The following is a 20,943-nucleotide window of genomic DNA, read 5'->3' as shown; positions in this document are numbered from 1 at the left end:
TCTCTCGGTCCCGGGGTGGGTGGGGGTGGGGTGGGGGTGGGCGCCGGGCGAGCCGGAAGGGGCGGGACCAGGTTGGTTGCGCGCGCAGAAAGCGAGTGTACGGGGGAGTTGAAGATGGCAGCCACCATGTTTCGGGCTGTGCAGCGAGGCTGGAGGACCGGTGTCCTGCCGGGCTGCGGGCTGCGGCTACTGGTGAGAGCGCTGACCCTGAAGCTGGGGGCAGAGGGCTGGGTGGAGGCTCACCGTATTTCTTGTAGTCTAAAAACCGCGTCCCTATCTAGGGGGCACTTTTCTGGAGCTCAGATAAAAGATTGACAGGGAAGGTGGCAGGGCTTGGAGCGCGTTTCGGAGTGTGGGGCTTGAAATATGATTGGAGGACAACTTGAGTTAGTTGGAACTGGGAGGTGCTGCACATAGACTCTCGCTGCCTATTTTTTTGAAGGGGAAACCGTACCAGAGTGTGGGAATTGGCCCCAGATCGTTGGCGACACTTCTGAGAACCTAGGACTCACGATATATAGGCCACTTCATCTTCTCATTCTCATTGTAACCCTGGGGCCTATCAGGAGTCCAGGGTATCTGTTGGGAGAAGTATAGGAGGACAGACTCCGGAATGTGACCTTAGGCAGATTGTTTGCTAATGTCTTAATCTTTCTTGGATGTACACCGGGGGGTAATAAAATACCTGACTTGTCGAATTAAGTTGTAAGCACTTAGTGCCTGGTGGTGTCCATATGAGGCCGAAATATTCCAGGTGAGGGAGGGTCACATCGGATGAGTGTGAGTGGGAAATTTTCACGATTGCTGAAAGAGCCTAACCCAGAACTAGAATATTTCAGTAGAATCTTCACGGGAAACTTTAAAATACTGAAGAATGCCGTATTGGTCACACTTACGGTTACCCAGCTTTTCAGATGTATACACACACTTCTCATTTGAGTCCCACAAAAATCCTGAGAGAGGCAGGCCCTTCCGAGTTCCTGAACTTCTTTTTCAGACCCACTTGTACCCTGCACTCTAGCAAACTGAAGTCTGGTGCTTTCCTACCTCCAGCCTTTTATATTTATACTATTCTCTCTGCTTGTCATGTTTCTTTTTTCTACTTAACTGAAGTTCTCTCTATTCTGGGGTGGTGGGTGGGGCGTGGGGGATGGGTAGGCTGATGGAGAGATTTTTTTTTCCCCCCCTCGGAGCCAGACCCAGGGGCCTCCTGATTACCCCAGCTTCGTGGAGTCTGTGGATGAATACCGTTTTGTGGAACGCCTGTTACCCCCCACCAGCATCCCAAAGCCCCCAAAGCATGAACATTATCCCACTTCTAGTGGCTGGCAGCCCCCCAGAGGTGAGCTGGGTGATGGGGATGGCTTGAAGGCTGCAGGGAAACATCCCCCTACCTAGAGATCTATCTGCCCTGGCTGAGGCTCTGTACTCCCCAGAGGGTTCAGGACTTGTGTTGAGATCTCTCAGAGCTAACATCTGTCTTACGTTCAACAAAGGGCCAGGGATCGGAGACCTGTTTGGCTAGTACCCATCCATCCACACTACTGGGGTGAGGGCTTCCCATGTGGGAAAAGTGAAGCATAGAGAGAAGACCCAAGAATTTGGACCCCCACCTCCACCCCCGGCCATAATTGAGAACACAGCTTGGGAGGTGGGCAGTTCTGGGTCCAAATTTGGCTTTGCTGTCTATTGCCAGTATGGTTGAGTTAGTCACTTAGCTTCTCCCAACCTCAGCTGCAGCAAAATAGAGATCATCTGCTCAACACATAAAGCATGTCATGCAGAGCCCAGCCTGTGGTAGGTGTTCAGTTCTTATAAACCCCCATCCCTTTGTGCCAGAGATTGATTTTAGCCTCCCCTACCCGGTGGAGAAGGGCAAGGATTGGCTCCAGAGGGGGACTCAAAGATCCCGGGAGGCATAGCCCTGACCTTGTTTCTTCTTGAGCACCTTCTGGTGCCAGGCCTGTGCTGGGCCTTGAGGTACCAGGGTGAACAAGCTGGTCCTGGCTCTAAACTTAGGGAAAGAGCAGGTCTCCTGATCTGAAGTCTGGAGGTGGCTTTGCTGTTAGGTTCACTGACCCCCTGCACACTCTGAGGAGAAAGGCCTTGGCTGAGGTGAGATGAAGTCTGGGAACATTTGACTTATCACTGTCCCTCTCTGTCATAGACCCCCCACCCAACCTGCCCTACTTTGTGCGACGCTCTCGTATGCACAACATCCCAGTCTACAAGGACATCACGCATGGAAACCGTCAGATGACTGTGATCCGGAAGGTGGAGGGGGACATTTGGGTAAGTGGGTGGGTGGGTCAGGGTCCGGTTCTGACCTTTCAGGGCTGAAGGGATGGGAACCCTCTAGAGGGAAAGGTCTTACCAGGCCTGATTCATCATCTTCCCCCAGGCCCTGCAGAAGGATGTGGAAGATTTTCTGAGCCCGCTGCTGGGGAAGACACCTATCACCCAGGTCAATGAGGTGACAGGTACCCTTCGGGTCAAGGGCTACTTTGATCAGCAGCTCAAAGCCTGGCTTCTGGAGAAGGGCTTCTGAAGCCCAGCTGAGCAGCCTGCACGACCAGCGTCCCCCTGCGGCTGGAGTGCCGGGGATCTCAGGACGAGGGGAGTGGCTGTTGAGGCAGCTAGGGGAAAGGGGCACAGAGACCAGGGCTGAGGGCCTTGGAGCAGGCCTTGTTTGCATAAAGGAGGAAATGGGACTGTATAGGTGCCAGCACGGGGGGAGGGCTGTCTAATATTGGAGACCCACCAGGAACGGCCAAGCTAGGGGGGAGCATTAATTCCTCCGCCCCCCCACTTTGGCGTGTTCCTGCTTTCCCTTCATTGGAGCTCCTTGGACTCAGCTATTCAAGCTGTAGAGGTGATTGACTGCCCCTCTGTTGGAAGCAGTAGCCCAGCCCAGTTTACGGGAGGGTAGCACAGGGCAGACCCATTGGGCACATTGCTTCCTTGGCCCGCAGACCCTCACTGCGGCAGAAAAATCCCTGAGCCCTTGCTCTAGGTCATACCTGACTTGGTAGAGGCTACAGAGAACACAACACGACTCAGACGTGGGTCCTGGAGGTCTTCAGTTCCAACTGTAGTGCACGTCAGCCCCTTGGCTCATTCCTTTTACCCATGGAGAGGCAAAAAGGCCAGTTACCTCTATTCCATTCCATATTAAGAGTTGGGTCTGACTGGGTTTCCAGCTCCAGCAAATTAAGTGATTAGCTTTAGCTGGTCTGCCCACAAGGGGCTCCTTGAGAGCTCCTAGCAGCCCAGCACAGGGCCATCCTTCCCAGGTTGCTGACCTAGTATCAAGGCTGGACAGGGGGTTTGCAGGCAGGAAGATGCTGACCTTTTGTCCCTGCCATCCCATCCCACCCCGGCCAAGGAACCTTCACACCTGCCCCATCCTTGGGAGTCACAAGGGCCAAAAGCCAGAGTTCCCACCCCATCTCAGCAGCAAGCTGGCTTAAGACAGGGTTCAGAGCCTGGCTCCCCTACTTGCTCTGACCTAAGGCAGGGTACTTAACCTTTCTGGGGTTCAGTTTCTTCATATGTAAAATGGGTATATCTTTCTAATACCTTAATATTCAACATTGTGCCCAAGAACAGTGCTGGCTTGTGTAAGTAAACCCTCACTCCTGGAGATTCCAGGCCACTCTCGAGTCTACGGCCTGAGTTAAGAAAAAGGAGCATGGCACACTGATCCTATCACACCAGTTCCACCAGTCATTAATGCAAGTTTTTATTTGGCTGTATATACAATTTAAGCTATTAAAATTTGTACAATATTTACAAATTAAATAATCATCTGAAACTGTCTCCAGCAACTCCTGTAACACAACACTGAGGGGCAAAAGACAGGGGCAGGCAATGCCTTGGCTCCTGTCGTCCCCACCTGGCCCAGAGCCTTTTCTAAACTGGAAAGACAGGGAGCTTGGCACTCCTGCTCCCCTTTCCTGGGGTCAAGCATTCAAATTCAAAGACAAAATTTAAGCCAAAAGACAATAGCAAGGAAGTAATTCCAATTCTTCTAAACTCAAGAAAAATTCTGTAAGTTAAGAAGTTGCCTTCTGTAGGTTCTGGGGCTTGCAGTGGTTCAGAAGCAGACACAAGAGCCCTCAGCCTAGACTGAGGTTGCACAGTGGCTGCTGGGTGAGACCAGGGACAGTCTCACCTCAGACAAACTGCAGGGAGAAAAGGGCCTGGGGGGGAGGGGCAGAGCAGGGCCCTTCAGTGCTGCCGGCCTGCTTCTCCACCCCAGACACTCCTTTCCCTGAGCTGTGTGGTTGCCAGTAAGACATGGAAATGCCACAGGGCACAAGGGGCACAGCCACCACCACAGAGGGCTCCTGGGGAGTTCGGGTAAGAAAATGACATCAGTACCAGTCTTCGTGGGTGGGCCCAGGAGCAAGTTCCTGGCCTACCTCCAGCCCCTTGAGTCCACACTTGGGAACAGGAGCTAATACTGTTCGGCACTGCAGCGTGACTCCACACACAAGGGGGGCTCGGAGGGGCTCCCCTTCTCCCAGAAAGGGACTGGGTGGGTCAGAGGGCTTCTCAGACACTGCACCTTTCTGTCTTCGTGGCCCCAGCAGAACACAGGGCTGAAGGGTTGGAGAGGAAGGCTGGAACTGATCCAAGATCCCCATGGCTGCCTGGGACTGTAAGGGCTGGAGTCAACTGGGGCCTCAGGCCTCTTTCCACTTGGTCAGATGCCACCTCCTCTGTGTCAGAGCTGGGGGTTACTACTCCCTGGTGCAGACAGAGAGGGAGCTGCCACTTGGTGGCAGGACGTGTTCCAGCGCAGACTGCTCAAGAGTGGGGGCAGGGGCCAGGACTGGGGCAGTGTCAGTGGGCAACAGGGGACTCCAACTTCTGCAGGCGACGGCGGCGGAGCTCTGCTGCGTCAGGCTCCCCATCCTCAGGCAGCTCCTCGGTGCCCGCTGACTCAGGAGCTGGGGACAGAGAGGTCCAGAAGCGGAACCCAGAGAAGTCCCCTGCCCCACCCCACTGTAGGCTGACCGCAACTACCTGAAGGCTTTTCAGGTTCAGGGGCTGGTGGGGAGGCTCCCAGGGATGGGGTGGTGGCCTCAGAGCTGGGGGTGCTGGTGGAGAAGGCAGCAGCGACAGCTGTAGGGGCAGTCTCCTCAGTGGGGTTGGCTGAGGTGGCAGGCCGGGGGGGCCTAGGAAGAGAAGGGACAAGAGGAGGGCCTTGGCATCCTGGCACGACTCGAGAGATTCTGCCCTCCGTGAGCCTTGCGGGGTGCACTCCAGCACCGATGTGCCTCGCAGCCCCAGTGACGCAGACGCGACTGAACACGTGTTGGCTGGTGCTTGGAATTCTATACCACAGACTGATTGTAAACCACTTGCGGGCAGGGACCGTTGGCCTTGTTCACTGTTACACTGCAGGGTTGCCACTCTGAGAAGCCAGGCACCTTCTAGAGTACCCGCTAAGACAGTGCACTGAATAACACAAAGCACGCAAGTCTCAGACTCAAGCTCCCCTCCAAGTCTGTACCGACATTGCTGGGTGCCAGCACTTTGTCTATATCCCCTGCGAATAGGAATTAGAACTCTATTCAAATAAGGTAATGGAGGTCACAGAGCAAGTGAGTAATAAGATCAGGACTTGAATTCGGGCCAAGCTGGCTCCAAGCGACTTTGTATTTGCTGTCTCAGATCAGGGGCAGTGATTCCCAGTCAAAGTGTCGCCCTGTGTCAAGAGAGTATACGTGATTAAAGTACTGGGAATTATATACGAGGACAAGATTCAAGGATAGCTCTCTGATAAACACCACTCCTCCTCAGATCCAGACAGGCCTTCTGCAGTGGGAAGATAAAAAGGAATCAAGAACCCGACACCTTGGGTGTGCCTAGAGATAGAATGCCCGAATCGACACGTATCACAGGGTGGCAGGGGAGAAAAAGGCCCAGAACCACTGCTGGGGGCCTTCTCTCGGCAGCCCCACACCCCTGCTGCCCACCCTGGCCCCCGTGTAGGCATACCCGAGGGAGGCGAGCACGGTGAGGTACTGGTTGATCTGCAGCATGGCGGCATCCAGCAGCGTGTGGATGTTGCGCAGGCTCTGTAGCCGGGCCTCCAGGTGCTGCCGCTCGTGGCCTTCCAGAGCCCGCAGCTCCTCTGGGGTCAGCCCAGCAAAGCCGGCAGGAGGCACAGGCATCGGGGGGAAGGCTGGAGAGAGAGAGAGGCTCAGCCTGGGCTGCCTGGGCCTGACGCCCCCACACCTCCCAAAACAACCCCACGAGCGGCCCAGCTTACCAAAAGGTGGAGGCAGCGGCATGCCCATCCACGGGGGAGGGAAGGGGAAGCCTGGGGCAGGGCCAGCGTCAGGGGTGGAGGCCGAGCCAGGTGCTGGGGCAGAGGCAGCAGAACCAGCTGTGGTTGTGGCTGCTCCACTGGGCCGAGAAAGGGCTGCGAAAGAGCAAGAACAGGAAGTTAGTCCGTGCTGAGGGGCCTCTGCTTCCCTTCCTTCCACCGCCCTGGCTGGCGTGCTACCCAAAAGACTCACCTGCACTGGTGGACGGAGGGGCCACAGCGTCTCCAGAGCTGGGGGGAGGTGGGACAGGAGGAAAGGGGCCCATGGGGGGCCACAGCGGGAACATGCCTGGAGGGAAGGGAGGCAGGAGGCCCTGGGCGACTGCAGAGAGAGGACGGGGTGGTGAGAAAAGGTCCAAACTGAGATAGAGCCAAATCGCAGGCAAGGGACCAGGTATTGGGGCTCTGTCCTCTGCTCCCACAGGCCCTCTCTGAGCCCAGCACGGATCAGACATGACGGCAATCATCTGCGTCTCTTCCCGTGACCAGCCCCCCGGCCCCAGACTGAGCTTCGAGGGCAGGGACTCTGATTCACCTCCGCATTTCCCACTCCCAGTCTGGGGCGAGAACCCAGCAGTGTGCTGGATGGCCAGATGAGTGCCACTCACAGTTGGGGGGCTGGGGCAGGAGTGGTGGGGGGTGGGGGGCAGGTGGTGGCCCCTGATCCGCAGGCTCAGGGGGCGGTGGTGACTGGGTCGGCAGCGACGCCCGAAGGACATCCATACGGCAGGTGGGGCAGGTCTGCTGCCGCTGGAACCAGGAGCGCAAGCAGCTGGGGGTCAAGACCAGGCAACAGTTAGCAGGTGCCTCGGGGTCTGCCTTCCAAAGCCGCTCCCTCATGTGCAGGCTGCTCAGGGCATCTCCACCTGGTGTGGAAAATGTGGTTGCAGGGCAGTCTCTTGGCACCAGTCACCATCTCTTCTCGGCAGATGATGCAGACGTTGTCCATCGCCTGGAGTTCCTCTGGGGTGGCGTCTGGATACCTGGTTAGGACAGACCAAGGACACGTCAAGACCAGAGCTGGAGGCAGGGGCACCTGGGGCACAGCCTGGGCGAGCAGCTAGGACACGCCCACTTACAGTGTGTTCATGTTGCGGATAGCTCGGCGAGACATGATGGCATCTGTCACAGCTTTCTTGAACTGCCTGAAAAGACAGTTTCAGTAGAAGGAGGGAGACGGACGGGAGGGGTCAGAGCTGTGGCAGGGCAGGGCTAGGCTCACCTCATGGCCAGGTACATAGGCCGGATGGCAAAGAGAGGGAAAGTGTGCACCTTGATCATGATGGTCATGAAAGCCATGTACAGCAGAACCTTGATAAAGCCTGGGGGCAAGGGGTGCAGAGAGTGGCAGGTCACAGGGCCTGGTAGGCAGGGCTGGGGACACTGGTGCAGGTCAGGGGAGGTCCAGGCCTGTCTCACCTGTAAACAGCTCCGTGTAGAGCATGTACACGGCCTTATTGTCCCAGGGATTCTCGCTCTGGAGGTCCACAGAGTGCAGCACGTACTTGATGAAGATGGTGAGCACCATAGTCATCAGGATGGCATACTGGGGGTGGGGGGGTGGACATATGAACACAGGCCCCGGGCTCCAGCCAAACTGCTGTCCCCAGGCCTGTGCACAGCGGAGGGCCACGGTACAAGCACAGGCTTGGACACAGCCGGGGTCCTCCTAGCTTCTCCACTCACTAGCTAGTGTGACTTTCAGCAACTCGTAGACCTCTCTGAACCTCAGTTTGCTTGTCTGTAAATGACAGAATTAACTGTTCCTTTATAACAACGTTGTTTTGCTGATTGAAAGAGATGCAGGTCAAGTGCTCAGCACAGGGCCCGGCATACAGTAAGCACTCAACAGACGTGAACTGTTGTCACTGGACACGTTCTTCCTCTGCTGGGGACACACCTCCCCAGCTGTCCATCAAGCTAATTCCTTCTGTCCATCGACAGCCAGCTCCTCTGGCATCAACTTCCAGGAAGCCTTCCCTGAGCGCCAGGTCAGGGCTCCTCCTCCACACGCGCCTTTCTGCGCCGTCCCCGCTCTCCTAGGAGTGCGTAGAGGGCAGGGGCTGGGACTGACTGATGGCTGCTCCTTGGTGGCCCACACGGGCTGGCCACAGAGCAGGTGCTCGATAAAGGTTTGTCAGGGCACAACAGTGCCACCTTGGGCTTGTCCTCCCAACCTCCCAAGCCAGTTTTACCTCAAAGCCAAACACCAGCTGCACAGAGGCCCCACGGGTCAGGATGCTGTGATAGGCATGGCTGACGAAGAGGAAGTCCAGGATACCCAGGAGGAACATAAGGGCTGTGGGGACCCCCCAAATGGGAGGTTGGTGGGGTCAGCCCAGGGCCTGACAGCCACTTCCTGCTCTAAGACAGCTCCCACCCTCAAGCCCACCACGGCCCTAGCCATCTAGTCAGGTGGGTACACTCCACTGAACCCGGCCCCCTGGGAACTCCAGTTCTGCCTAGGGGTGGCCCAAGCTCCAGGTGAGGAGGCAAAGAGCTAAGGGGCTAGGCAGTTGAGAAGCCCTGGAGTGGAACAGGCAGAGATGATGCAAATTAACTTCCTAAATTATCTTTCCTGTACAGCTGAGGGCCGAGGGCAGCCTGTGCTCTACGGTACAGGTCCATGGTTAGTGACTTTTCATGTTCCAGTCCTTCATGGTGCCTCTTCTCCCTCCAGCTCCCTCCTCTCCGCTCCCATGGGTCTCACTCACACACAATGCGGCAGTGAAAGAGCCAGGAGATATTGGGGCTGCGTTCCATCTGAGGCAGAGGAGAGAGGGGGCCCGTCAGGAAGGCTGGGGCTCACTCCATGTCCCCAACCCAGCCATCACTCCACAAGCCAGCCCTCTGTCTGCTCCAGAGAACCCCCCGACCCAACTCACAAAGTCCACACGGTCCTCAGCCAGCCAGTGAAAACACTTGAGGAAGAGAAGGAGAGTGAAGAGTGCCACAAAGCGGGGGCTAAAGTCATCCCGAAAAACAGTGAAGGCCAGACAAGTCTCAGTGACAGCATACCAGGAACGTTCCAGGAGATGCTGCAGGTTGGGCAAGGAATGATGTGGAACTCAGACATTCTGCTTGCCCAGCTCCCTGCCCCTCACCTTTGGAGCCATGAACATCTCACCTCCATCTCTGCTGCCCTCAGCTGTCCAAAGAACACCTTGCCCATCACCTTGCCCAAGAGGAAGACAAGGACGAAGGCCTGGATGTACAGGACCTAGGAGTGAGGGGAGGCTATGGTTTGAGGTCACTTTCTGCTTTGCTCTGTCCGGGGCTCATCACTCAGGAGCCTCTCCACATCCCCATCACAATTTGTTCAAAGTTAGGCCTGGCAGCTACTTCACTTGTCTCCCACTTACCTGACCTTTAGCCCCACCCCTGTCTCAAACAGACTCCTCCTCCCCTCCCAGGGAGTTCCTCCCTCCCTGAGCCCTGAACTCACTGCCATGCTGGGGCTAGACTTGGTCAAGTACACCACGGTGGGGTAGAACTGGTGCTTGAGGTAGTAGGCATGAGCCACCACGGCCCCGGTCAGCGCCAGGCTGGCCGCCATCATCACGGCGGTGCGGAACATTGCCCTGGCCTAGGGACCTGCGGGGGGAAAGAACGGTGTGATGCCCAATACTGTGCACACCTAGCACAGTGCCTGAGACGCAGTGCTAATAAACAGGAGAAAGCAAAGGAAACCTCACTTCGTCCTCACCATCATCGCATCAAGAATAGCATATACTCCCCCATTTTACAAATTAGAAGACTGAGACTCAAAGGGGTTAAGTGATCACACTGACGCAAGGCCAGCAGCCTGGGTTAGTCTGGTTTCAGATCTAGGGCTCTTTCCACGCCGCCTGCCAGACCGCCGCCTCCAGGGAAGAATGAGGAAAGGCAGCAAAGTCGGAGGAGGAGGGAACTGCTCCCAGTGTCCCTAAAGTGACGGTGATGGAGTGGGATGCAAAAGCAGAAATCTCCCGCAGCGGGAACGTGCGGCCTGGACCGGGAGAAGCCAAGGCGCTGGGGGGCGCAGCCGGGCAGGCGACAGCGCCGGTGACAGCTCCGCCAGGGTGGGCAGCTCCGACGCGCGCCCCGCGGGAGCGGGCGGGGTACGTCAGGTTGGAACCCTGGCGCTCCCCAACCCCCGGGGCAGTGTCAACTCGGGGCACCGGAGAAACGGCCGACCGTCAGGATGCAGGGGCGGGACGGAGAGGGACCCGGGTCGCCTCCACGGTCGCGCACCTGTAAACGCCAGGAGCTGCGAGCGTCGCAGACGGGGCCGAGACTCTGAGAGCGGCCGCGCGGGAGCCTGTCTACGGCCAGATGACAGGCCGAAAGCGGGCGACGGGGCTGAGGGGGCGCGCCGACCCCGGAGACCTGAAGGGGAAAGATCCAGGTCCCGACTCCAACCCCAACCCGGGCCCGACCCCGGCCCCGGCCCACTCACCAGGTGCCCAGCACCGCGAGCCCGCTCAAACCCCGCGACTGCGGAGGCGACTCCGATTAACAACACTCCCCACCCACTGCGAGCCGGAACTTCGGGAGTGAGACACCTCACTTCCGGCGGGGCGGGGCGGGGAATGGATCGTACCAAGTGCCGCTTTCCCTTGCCCGCGCAGCGCGCTCCGCGCGGTGCTGGGAACAGTAGTCCCACCACCCAACTGGGGTTCGTGCTCACGGTTCTAGCGACAGATGGGAGAGGTGGTCTAAGGGGAATAGGCAATCCGGAGAGGATTACAGACTCCCTATTTATTAGTCACAGATGGTATCGTCTCCACCTCTGAGTGGACTCAACCTAGCGGAGGACTCTCAAAGCGGCTGGATGGGGGGGGGGGGCCTTGTGCGGGCCGTACCATTTGGAGGGGTGAGTATGCAAGGAACAGACATTACAGGCCTAAGAGAAATAAAGTGTCTTAGAGACTCATTCCAGGGGGATTCACAACAGTTTGACAAATCAGATGCTTTCTAAGAGAACTGGATTCAGGAAAGAAACATATGTCTCCTCCTAGATCACCCCCAAGTTGTGTGGGAGTGAGTTGGGTCCCCGTGGCTGCTACTGATTGCTCGAAATAGAGTTACGCGGCCCAGTAAGAAAAAGAAAGGAAAATCGCTGGCCTATCGAAAGAGAAAAGCAGGTGAGCGGTTGCTAGGGGCGGAAGGTAGCGTTGCCTAGGGCTGGGTCCAACCCGGGTGGGCCGAGAGTAGAAAAGGCGCAATCCGTGGGCGGGTGTTCCGAGTCTGCCCCAGGGGACGTTTGTTGCACTCCGAGAGGGAGCTGTGCCTGGGACTGAGGAGAAGGCAGACCTTTCATTCCGGCTAATCTTGGGATGGGAGTGTTCTGTGCAAAGGGATGGATTTCAACGTCGCATGCCCGCACCCCTCCTCAAGCCTACAGCTTTGCTGTCCTTATATCATTCATTCCTGGGCCGTAGGCGCAGCTCCCCCTGGTCTTGGCTGTCTATGTCTGTCTATGTCTGCTTCGCAGCCAACCCAGTCGGCTCGTTGACAGAATGGAGCTAATGCACCCACTTTGTGCCTTGCGTTTTCCTCCATCATCTAATTTAATCATCAGTCACTAAAGTTAATAAGCTGGGTGGTGCTATCCTCATTTTACGTGGGACCAATTGAGGTTCAGAAATTTAACAAGTCCTGGGATTGGCACCAGATCTCTCTGACCCTATATTCGTGTACCGTTAACCTCAGTTACCTTTACCACCACCTGTTGACCTGAATTGGCCTGACCAGTTTAGCTTGTAACCTGTCACTGAGTTGGCTCCCCCATAAGGCTGTCTATGACTTTCTAGTGACTGCGTCCAGTAGCCAGCTTTCAGTTCTTGCCTGACTCAACCTCTCTCTCCTTAAAAGTCTCCTCCCTGAGCTTCTGTGACCCCACATGCCTCTGCTTTTCCCCCCAGCTATGTCTCTGTCCCCTTTCTTTTATTTAAATGCTGTCCACATTGGCCACTTCTGTCTCCTTTCCCTGCATGATCCTCTCTGCTCCTGTGGTTTCAATACCCCTGCCCTGTTGCTGATGACTCCCATATGAGGTCTTCAGCTGGGCTGTCTCCTGCTTTAAAAAAAATTCAGTGTCCCTAGTCCTCCACCGCAACCCCAGCTCCAGAAACGTGGGCATCACACTCACCATCTCCCTCTCGATCTGCCCCCCACATCCAAACTGGTAATTAAGTTATTTATTCAGTTGTCTGCAAATACGTATCCCATGCTGCCTGTTCTAGTAACTTAGGATGTCAGTGAACAAAGCAAAGATCTTTGCCTTTGTGTAGTTTCACCCTAGTAGATGTGGTGGACAATAAACCATATACATAATGTAAGTGCATTATCTAATATGTTGGAAGGTAAGAAGTGCTGTAGGGGAAAAGTAGAGCAGAACAAAGGGGACCAGGAGTGTGGAGGGGTGCTCGAAGCAGGTTGCAGTATCAGCGAGAAGATGACATTTGAGCAAAGAGTTGAAGGAGCTGAGTGGATGTCTGGGTAGAGTTGCAGCTAGGTAAGGGTGGACCAGTCCTGGTTTGTTGGAGGAGGTGAATGTGGCTGGAGTAGAAATAGCAAAAGGGTGAGCAGTAGGAGAGGGGGGCAGGGCCAGAAGGTGTTGGCCATTATAGGAACTTTGACTTTTACTCTGAGTGACATGATGAGCCATTGGAGGGTGTTGAGTAGAGGTGTAACATGTCCTACTTAGGTCTAAAAGGATCCCTCCAGCTCCTGTGCTGTGGGATGTTGTGGGGTGGAGGACAAGCATTTGGAGCAAGGAGATCAATTAGGAGTCTCTTGCCGTACATCAGGCAAGATACTGGCTTAAAAAAGATGCACAACGTGAGAGTTGCAAGTTAAGTTTTATTTGGGTCAAAGTAAGGACTGTACCCCAAGAGACAGCATTTCAGATAGCTCTGAGAAGCTGCGCCAAGGAGGCAAAGAGGGGGAGCCCGGTTATATAGAAGCTTTGCAACAAAGGGCAGGTAGTCTGAACATCAAAAGATTATTGTTAATTAAAGAAAACCAGATATATCAAGTTAAGGAATTTAGTGCTTTTCTATGTATGGGAAGATGCAAGAGTCTGGGCTCAGTGAAATCATTCCTTTGATATGCACCTCAGCTATCTGGGGCTAGTATCCTGTGTTTTCACATCCTGAGCTTCCTCAGGGCTCACTGGCTCATGTTGGAGGGCTGCAATTGTTGATGGCTGTGACATCCTTTGTTTACTGATATGGCAGGAAATATTCCAGTTATCAATATTCCATTTATCAATATGAAGTTCTATTGAGTCTACCTCCTGAGTGTCTCTAGAATTTATTCTTTCTCTTCCCTCTTCATCTCCTAGTCCTAGTTCAGACCAGCATTATCTCATGCTTGGGCAAATGCAACAGTCACCTAACTGATCTCCTTTCCTACACTCTCCTCCCTATTAACTGTCCAAGCAGTGGCAAAAAAGATCCTCTGACACCTCAGTACATATCTTGCCTCCCTTTCCCAAACACTGCCCTTCAGGCCTATGCCCCATTTCTGGGGGCTCCCGATGCACCATACATACCATGACCCAAATGGGACCCTCAACTTTTTTTTTAAATTAATTAATTACTTTTGGGGGGCTGCGTTGGGTCTTCGTTGCTGCACGTGGGCTTTCTCTAGTTGTGTCGAGTGGGGGCTACTCTTTGTTGCAGTGCGCAGGCTTCTCCTTGCAGTGGCTTCTCTTGTTGAGGAGCACGGGCTCTAGGCGCATGAGCTTCAGTAGTTGTGGCATGCAGGCTCAGTAGTTGTGGCACGCGGTCTTAGTTGCTCTGTGGCATGTGGGATCTTCCCGGACCTGGGATAGAATGTGTGTGCCCTGCACTGGCAGGAGGATTCTTTATTTTTTATAAATTTATTTATTTAATTTATTTATTTTGGCTGCGTTGGGTCTTCGTTGCTGCGCACAGGCTTTCTCTAGTTGCGGTGAGTGGGGGCTACTCTTCGTTGTTGCGGTGCGTGGGCTTCTCATTGTGGTGGCTTCTCTTGTTGAGCATGGGTTCTAGGCACGTGGGCTTCAGTAGTTGCGGCATGCAGGCTCAGTAGTTGTGGCTCACAGGCTCTAGAGCACAGGCTCAGTAGTTTTGGCTCACGGGCTTAGTTGCTCCACGGCATGTGGGATCTTCCCAGACCAGGGCTCGAACCCGTGTCCCCTGCATTGGCAGGTGGATTCTCAACCAGTGCGCCACCAGGGAAGCCCTGGCAGGCAAATTCTTTATCCACTGCACCACCCGGGAAGTCCGACTCTCACCTTTTGTATAGGCCTTTCCTTCTCCAAAGACTGTCTTTCTCTTCAATTATCAACACAGTAAACATTGCTTAACTCCTTAGTCTGGATGGGGGCCCCTTCCATGTGTTCCCACAGTGCTTTGTGTTTCCCCATCATGGGGCTTGGCAACCTGTGCTGACTTTGGCAATGAACTTAAATCTCACTTGCAGAGGCCCTGAGCTTAAGGATGGAGGCCTGAGCCTTTTTTCCTCACACTGAACAGAAGAAGTAGATTTCCAAGCAAAGAATGTCACCAGTGTTAAAGAAGGTCATTTTATTATGATACAGGGGTCAGTCAATCAAGAAGATATATAACAATCCTAAACATTTGTGCACCTAATAACAGAGCTTCAAATTACAAGTAACAACTGATTGAACTGCAGGGAGACATAGGCAAATCCATAATAATAGTCAAAGATTTTAATAATCTTCTTTCATTAATTGATAGAACAACAAGTAGGCAGAGAACCAGCAAGGATAGAGTAGACTTAAGCAATACTATCAACCACTTGACCTGATTAACATTTACAGAACACTTCACCCAACAAGAGCAGAATACATGTTTTTATTAAATGTACATAAAACATTTACCATGACACACATATTTGGGGACATTAAACAAGACTCAATAAATTTAAAAGAATTCAATCCACATAAAGTATTTCTATGACAGCAATGGTATTAACTTAGAAATCAATAAGAGAAAGATGCTTGGAAAATCCCAAAATTTTCGGAAACAAAACACTTCTAAGGAAGTAATGGATTAAATAATAAATCAAAAAGGAAACTAGAAAGTCTTTTTAACTTAGTGAAAATGAAAACACACATCATAGGATTTGTGGGATTCCACTAAAGAATTTTGGGGAAATTTATAGTACTAAATTCTTATGTTAGAAAAGAAGAAAGGACTGCTTATGACCTCAGCTTCCACCTTAAGAAACTAGAAAGAGAAGAGAAAAATTAACTCCCAAATAAGCAAAATAAAGGAAGTAATTAACTCCAAAAAGGAAATCAATGAAATAGAAAACAGAAACAAAAAAAATAGAGAAAATCAAAGAAACCAAAAGATGGTTCCTTGAAAAGATCAATAAAATTGACAGACTTCCTAACCAGATTGATCAGGAAAAAAAGAAAAAGATACAAATTACCAATATCAGGATTGAGAGAGGTGACATCGCTATAGATTCTACAGATATTAAAAGGGTAATAAGGGAATATCACGAACAATTTTATGCCAATAAATTAGACGAATTCTAAGATGAGGAGCAAGGCAAGGGTGTCTGCTTTTCCCACTTCCACTCAACATTATACTGGAGGTCCTTGCCAGGGCAATAAAGCAAGAAAAAAAAAAAAGCATACAGATTTTAAAAGAAGAAATAAAACTGTCTTGGTTCACAGACAACATAATTGTCTATACATATAATCCTAAGGAAGCCACAAAAAAGTTACTAGAACTAACAAGTGAGTTCAGCAAGGTTGTAGGATAGAAAGTCAATATACAAAAGAAACTGCATTTCTAAATACAGTAAACAATCAGAAATTAAAAATTTTAAAATACTACTTACAGAGCATTAAAATATGAAATGCTTAATGATAAAATTAATGTAAAAATATGCAAGACTTATACAGTGAAAAGTATAAAACATTGCCAAGAGAAATTAAATATCTAAGTAAATGGAGAGGTATACCGTGTCTGTGGATCAGAACACTTAACACTTCTATGATGCCAATAAAATAGAGAAGATTAATGAAGTTCAAACCTGGCTCTTTGAATAAGCTAATAGGCAAAATTCTGGCAAGACTGATCAAGAACATAAAGTGAAGGTAAAAATAAACAATATAATGAATGAAAAAGGGAGATAACCACAGACACAATGGAGATTTAAAAATAATAAGTGTGGAGACTTCCCTGGTGGTGTAGTGGTTAAGAATCCACCTTCCAATGCAGGGCACGCGGGTTCAATCCCTGGTCAGGGAACTAGATCCCACATGCATGCTACAACCAAGAGTTCACATGCCACAACTAAGGAGCCCGCCTGCTGCAACTAAGACCCGGCGGCAACCAAAGAAAAAAAGAATATTCATCCTCTAACAAAAAAAAATAATAATAATGGTGTAGTAGGTGCAATTTTATGGCAACAAATTTGAAAACTTAGGTGAAAGTAACAATTTCCTAGAAAACAAAAGATGTGTAAAACTGACCCAACACGAAATAGAAAACATGACTAGACCGATAAATATACTTTTTAAAGTTGCTAAGGGAGTAGATATATTTTTTTGATATTTATTTATTTATTTGGCCGTGCTGGGTCTTAGTTGCGGCACATGGGATCTTCGTTGCAACAGGCGGGATCTTTAGTTGCGGCATGTGGGATCTAGTTCCCTGACCAGGGATGGAACCCAGGCCCCCTGCATTGGGAGCACAGAGTCTTAACCTCTGGACCACCAAGGAAGTCCCTCATGCCTGTTTCATAGATGAGGAAACTGAGGCACAGAAAAGTTAAGTGACTTGCCCAAGGTTTGCACAGCTAATAGGAAAAGGCAAAGTCAGGATTTAAAGCAGGCAGTGTGATCCCACAGCCCCCCCTCACCCTGTGTACTTTGTAACATGTCCATTTTCTCAATCCCCGTGACAACGTGTTGTTTCATTCATGAGAAAGCGGAGGCTCAGAGAGGCTGAGGGACTTAGGCTCAGTCACCCTGGAGAGTGGCTGAGCTGGGACTGTCTGGTTGCCTCACACACCACAGCCCTCCTAGTCAGCTGCCAGGTCCCACTGCCTGGTCCCCACTCCCCCAGTGCCTGTGAGGAGTTCCACCCCCCAATTCAAGCAGTGTCAGGGGGCTGAGTCATTCCCAACAGTCTCTGGGCAAAGCCGCGGAACAGCCACCACAAGGCTAGACAGCTTGGCCGTCCTCGGAGGGCAGAGCCGGGTCAGAAGCCCAAGTCTCTGCCTGCTGAAGGGCGCAGGCAGCCAGGTGTGAGGCCATGTCAGGACGCAACTCGGGCCACCATGGGCTTCAGGGAAAGGGACATACATTACAGGGGACAGCACCTATCACCCAAGTCTAGTTCAGACAAAGAAAGGTGTGGCTTGGGTAGTCAGCTGGCACCCGGCCAATCAACACACTTTTAATGGAATCTGTTATGTGTCAGACACGGGGCTGGGTGCTGGGAACTCAGGTGTGAGTAAAAAGACACCTTCCGCCCTCCTGAGCCTTCTTGCCCAGGGTAAGAAATCTGGGGCACACACCTTTCCTCCTACTTCTCGCTTGCTGCTGTCTCCTTCCCCTTAGAATAGATGGAGTTTCCCTCTTCCCATGGATTCAGTTGTTTATTCATCCAACAAGTACATAGTGAGTCCCCGCCATCAGCCAGGCCTTGTTCTAAGTGTAGAGAATGCATTTGTGGACAAAATAGATAAAAATCCCTGCCCTCACGGAGTGTACAGTCAATAAAAGACAACAAATACACAAGGAAACACACAGGGAAGTGAAGACTTTGGGAAATCAAGAGGGTAGGGGAGGTGGGGCAGATGAGGAGGACCCTGAGTGTTTGAAAGGAGGAGAGACAGTTCTATCTGAGCAGGAGGTGTGTACAGATGTGGATTCAGGTAGATTCAGGGGCAGGAAAAGAGAAAGAGTGTTGGAGGTGAGGAGTGAGAAGTTGTGATTAGTTATCTCAGAAAGAGGGAGTAGGAACTTTGTATCGAGCTGCATTAGGAGTGCCAGGAAGCATGAGTGTCCAAAGAATTTTATGACCTTAGAGCCCTGAGTTCAAAGTGAAGCAACCCTCTGGTTATCTGATTTGTTTTCTCCTCTGTTGCAGGTACTAAGTAGGTGGATGGAAGGGTGCAGCCAGGGTTGGAGTCTCCTAGGCGTGGTAGTTTTAGGATATGTCCATACATTCATGATACCTCTCTTTTCAAGAGGTGGACCCTAATTCCCCTCCCCTTGAGTATAAGCTGGACTCAGTGATTTGCTCCTAACGAATAGAACAAAAGTGATGGTGTGAGACTTTGGAGGCCTGGTCACGAAAGGCACTTTGGCTTCCTGCTTGCTCTGTCTTGGGTCAATCGCTCTGGAGGAAGCCAGCCGCCATGGCATGAAGACACTCAAGCAGCCCTATGGACAGGTCCACATGCTGAGGAACTGAGGCCAACAGCCAACAACCATGGCAGTGACACCCTGGGAAGGGGATCTTTCAGCCCCAGCCAGGCCTTCAGACGACTGCAGCTCTGGCCAACTTCACTACAAATCTCATGAGAGACTGTGAGTCAGAACCTCCCAGCTAAGTTGCTCCTGAATTCCTGACCCACAGAACAGCGAGATGAAATGCTTTTTGAAAAAATTTAAACCCCAAAGTTCTGGGGTAATTTTTACACAAATAGTTAACTAATACCCCAGGTGTCTTGGATAGAGTGAGGAGCGATTGGAGGGTGGGCTTCTCCCTGGTAATTCAAGAACCCAGGCTCCTTGTATCTGGTGGCCCTACCATTCCCTAGGGACCCTTGGAGTTACCTGGAAATATTCTGCATTTGGCTGGAAGTCAAATGACAGTGAGGCAGATCGTAAGAGAGGGAGGTTTTCAAAGGCCATACCTGGTCATGAATAATAAAAAGTAATGAAAAATGGGATGAGGAACTGACTTTTAAGATGGAACCAAAAGATGATTAGAAGGTAGGAAGGGAGAAAGGAATAAAGGTCCGTGGGAAGACCTCTGGCCTGAAAGTCTGGGTGTATTTTAGGAAGTAAAGAGAATCCCTGGAGCTTGGGGAGAGAGGCTGAGAATGGCTGAAAATGAGTCTGAGGAGGTGGGTGGAGCCAGATGGCGCAGGGTCTTGTAAACAGCCTCTTAGGACTTTATCCAGGGTCAGTGGGAAGAAACTGCGGGTTTCCGCAGGAGCGCCGGCCTGGAGGAGGGAGGGGAGCATGAGCTGGAGCTGGAAGAGTGGTCAGGAAGCTGCTGCAGCCGCTCAGGGAGAGATAAAGACAGCCCGCTCTGGGCTGGGCAGGGTGGACGGAGATGCTGAAGGTATGAAGGGCCAGGAGGCAGCATTTGGCTAAGTGTGTGTGTGTGTGTGTGTGTGTGTGTGTGTGTGTGTGTGTGTGTGTCGCGGGGGGAGCGGGCTGGCCGAGGGGAGGGAAAGGGCCCCAGCGGGCCCTGTCTTCTATGTGGAAGGTAGAATTATTCTCAAGGACGGGGGAATCCCAGAGACAGCAGGTTTACAAGGCAGCATGTTGAGTTCACTTTGTAAAATAATGCAATATTTGATACGTACAAAATAATCGATGTCAAATATACATAAGCAATAGAGTGAAATAATAAACACCCAACTTGAGAAACAGACTATTAGCAACATCGCCGTCTCCCATCACGTCTCCGTCTCCCACCACAAGATACCACACCCCTAATTTTATTATTTTTTAAAATACCTTTATATAGTGTATTCCTTCAGATGTATCCTTTTTTTAATTTTATTTTTTAAATTTTTGGCCGAGCCACTCAGCATATGAGATCTTAGTTCGCAACCAGGGATGGAACCCACACCCCCTGCAGGGGAAGCGGGGAGTCTTAACCACTGGACCGCCAGGGAAGTTCCCTATTATTTTTAAATATTAATTGTTTTTAAACTCATTACCTTGCTTTTATTTTTCTCATAAACCCAAGTGGTTATTTTATTATAAATATGCTTACAAAAATGTTCCAGTTAATTATTGAAAGGATTTTCTTTTTCAGTGCAAAATTTTTTTAATATACATTTATTTCTTTATTTTTGGCTGCGTTGGCTCTTCATTGCTGCACACGGGCTCTCTAGTTGCAAAGAGTGGGGGCTACTCTTCCTTGTGGTGGGCAGGCTTCTCATTGCAGTGGCTGCTCTTGTTGCAGAGCACAGGCTCTAGGCTCACGGGCTCAGTAGTTGTGGCTCACGGGCTCTAGAGCACAGGCTCAGTAGTTGTGGTGCATGGGCTTAGCTGCTCCACAGCATGTGGGATCTTCCAGGACCAGGGCTCGAACCAGTGTCCCCTGCATTGACAGGCAGATTCTTTTTTCTTCTTTTTTTTTTTTTTTGTGGTACGTGGGCCTCTCACTGTTGTGGCCTCTCCCGTTGCGGAGCACAGGCTCCGGACGCGCAGGCTCAGCGGCCATGGCTCACGGGCCTAGCCACTGCGTGGCGTGTGGGATCTTCCCGGACCGGGGCACGAACCCGTGTCCCCTGCATCGGCAGGCGGACTCTCAACCACTGCGCCACCAGGGAAGCCCAGTAGGCGGATTCTTAACCACTGCGCCACCAGGGAAGTCCCTTCAGTGCAAAATTGA

General features: G+C 51.9%; 2 protein-coding genes across 3 annotated transcripts; one reads left to right on the top strand and one right to left on the bottom strand.

Moving 5' to 3' along the window:
• The first annotated feature begins 87 nt into the window (after nt 1-87).
• Nucleotides 88-3,903, top strand: MRPL49 (mitochondrial ribosomal protein L49). Its single transcript, XM_030833656.3, has 4 exons — nt 88-192; nt 1,198-1,342; nt 2,168-2,292; nt 2,402-3,903. Exons 1-4 carry the CDS (start codon nt 115-117, stop codon nt 2,546-2,548), a joined length of 495 nt encoding a protein of 164 aa, XP_030689516.1. The 5' UTR covers nt 88-114; the 3' UTR covers nt 2,549-3,903.
• Nucleotides 3,727-10,887, bottom strand: SYVN1 (synoviolin 1). Of its 2 annotated transcripts, XM_060302939.1 has the most exons (17): nt 10,779-10,865; nt 10,574-10,708; nt 9,786-9,934; nt 9,468-9,560; nt 9,226-9,378; nt 9,055-9,103; nt 8,536-8,639; nt 7,760-7,886; nt 7,563-7,662; nt 7,420-7,485; nt 7,207-7,323; nt 6,949-7,112; nt 6,534-6,662; nt 6,284-6,436; nt 6,010-6,196; nt 5,032-5,183; nt 3,727-4,955 (listed from the first exon to the last, which is right to left on the bottom strand). In XM_060302939.1, exons 3-17 carry the CDS (start codon nt 9,915-9,917, stop codon nt 4,849-4,851), a joined length of 1,833 nt encoding a protein of 610 aa, XP_060158922.1. In that variant the 5' UTR covers nt 9,918-9,934; nt 10,574-10,708; nt 10,779-10,865; the 3' UTR covers nt 3,727-4,848. The 2 variants fall into 2 exon arrangements, with proteins under 2 accessions (XP_060158922.1, XP_030689514.1); XM_030833654.2 differs by lacking the exon at nt 10,574-10,708 and having other exon boundaries at nt 10,779-10,887.
• Nucleotides 10,888-20,943: the final 10,056 nt, after the last annotated feature.

The sequence above is a fragment of the Globicephala melas genome, chromosome 8 (assembly GCF_963455315.2).
Source record: "Globicephala melas chromosome 8, mGloMel1.2, whole genome shotgun sequence".
NCBI lineage: Eukaryota > Metazoa > Chordata > Mammalia > Artiodactyla > Delphinidae > Globicephala > Globicephala melas.
This window is presented reverse-complemented; position numbering and strand designations above follow the sequence as displayed.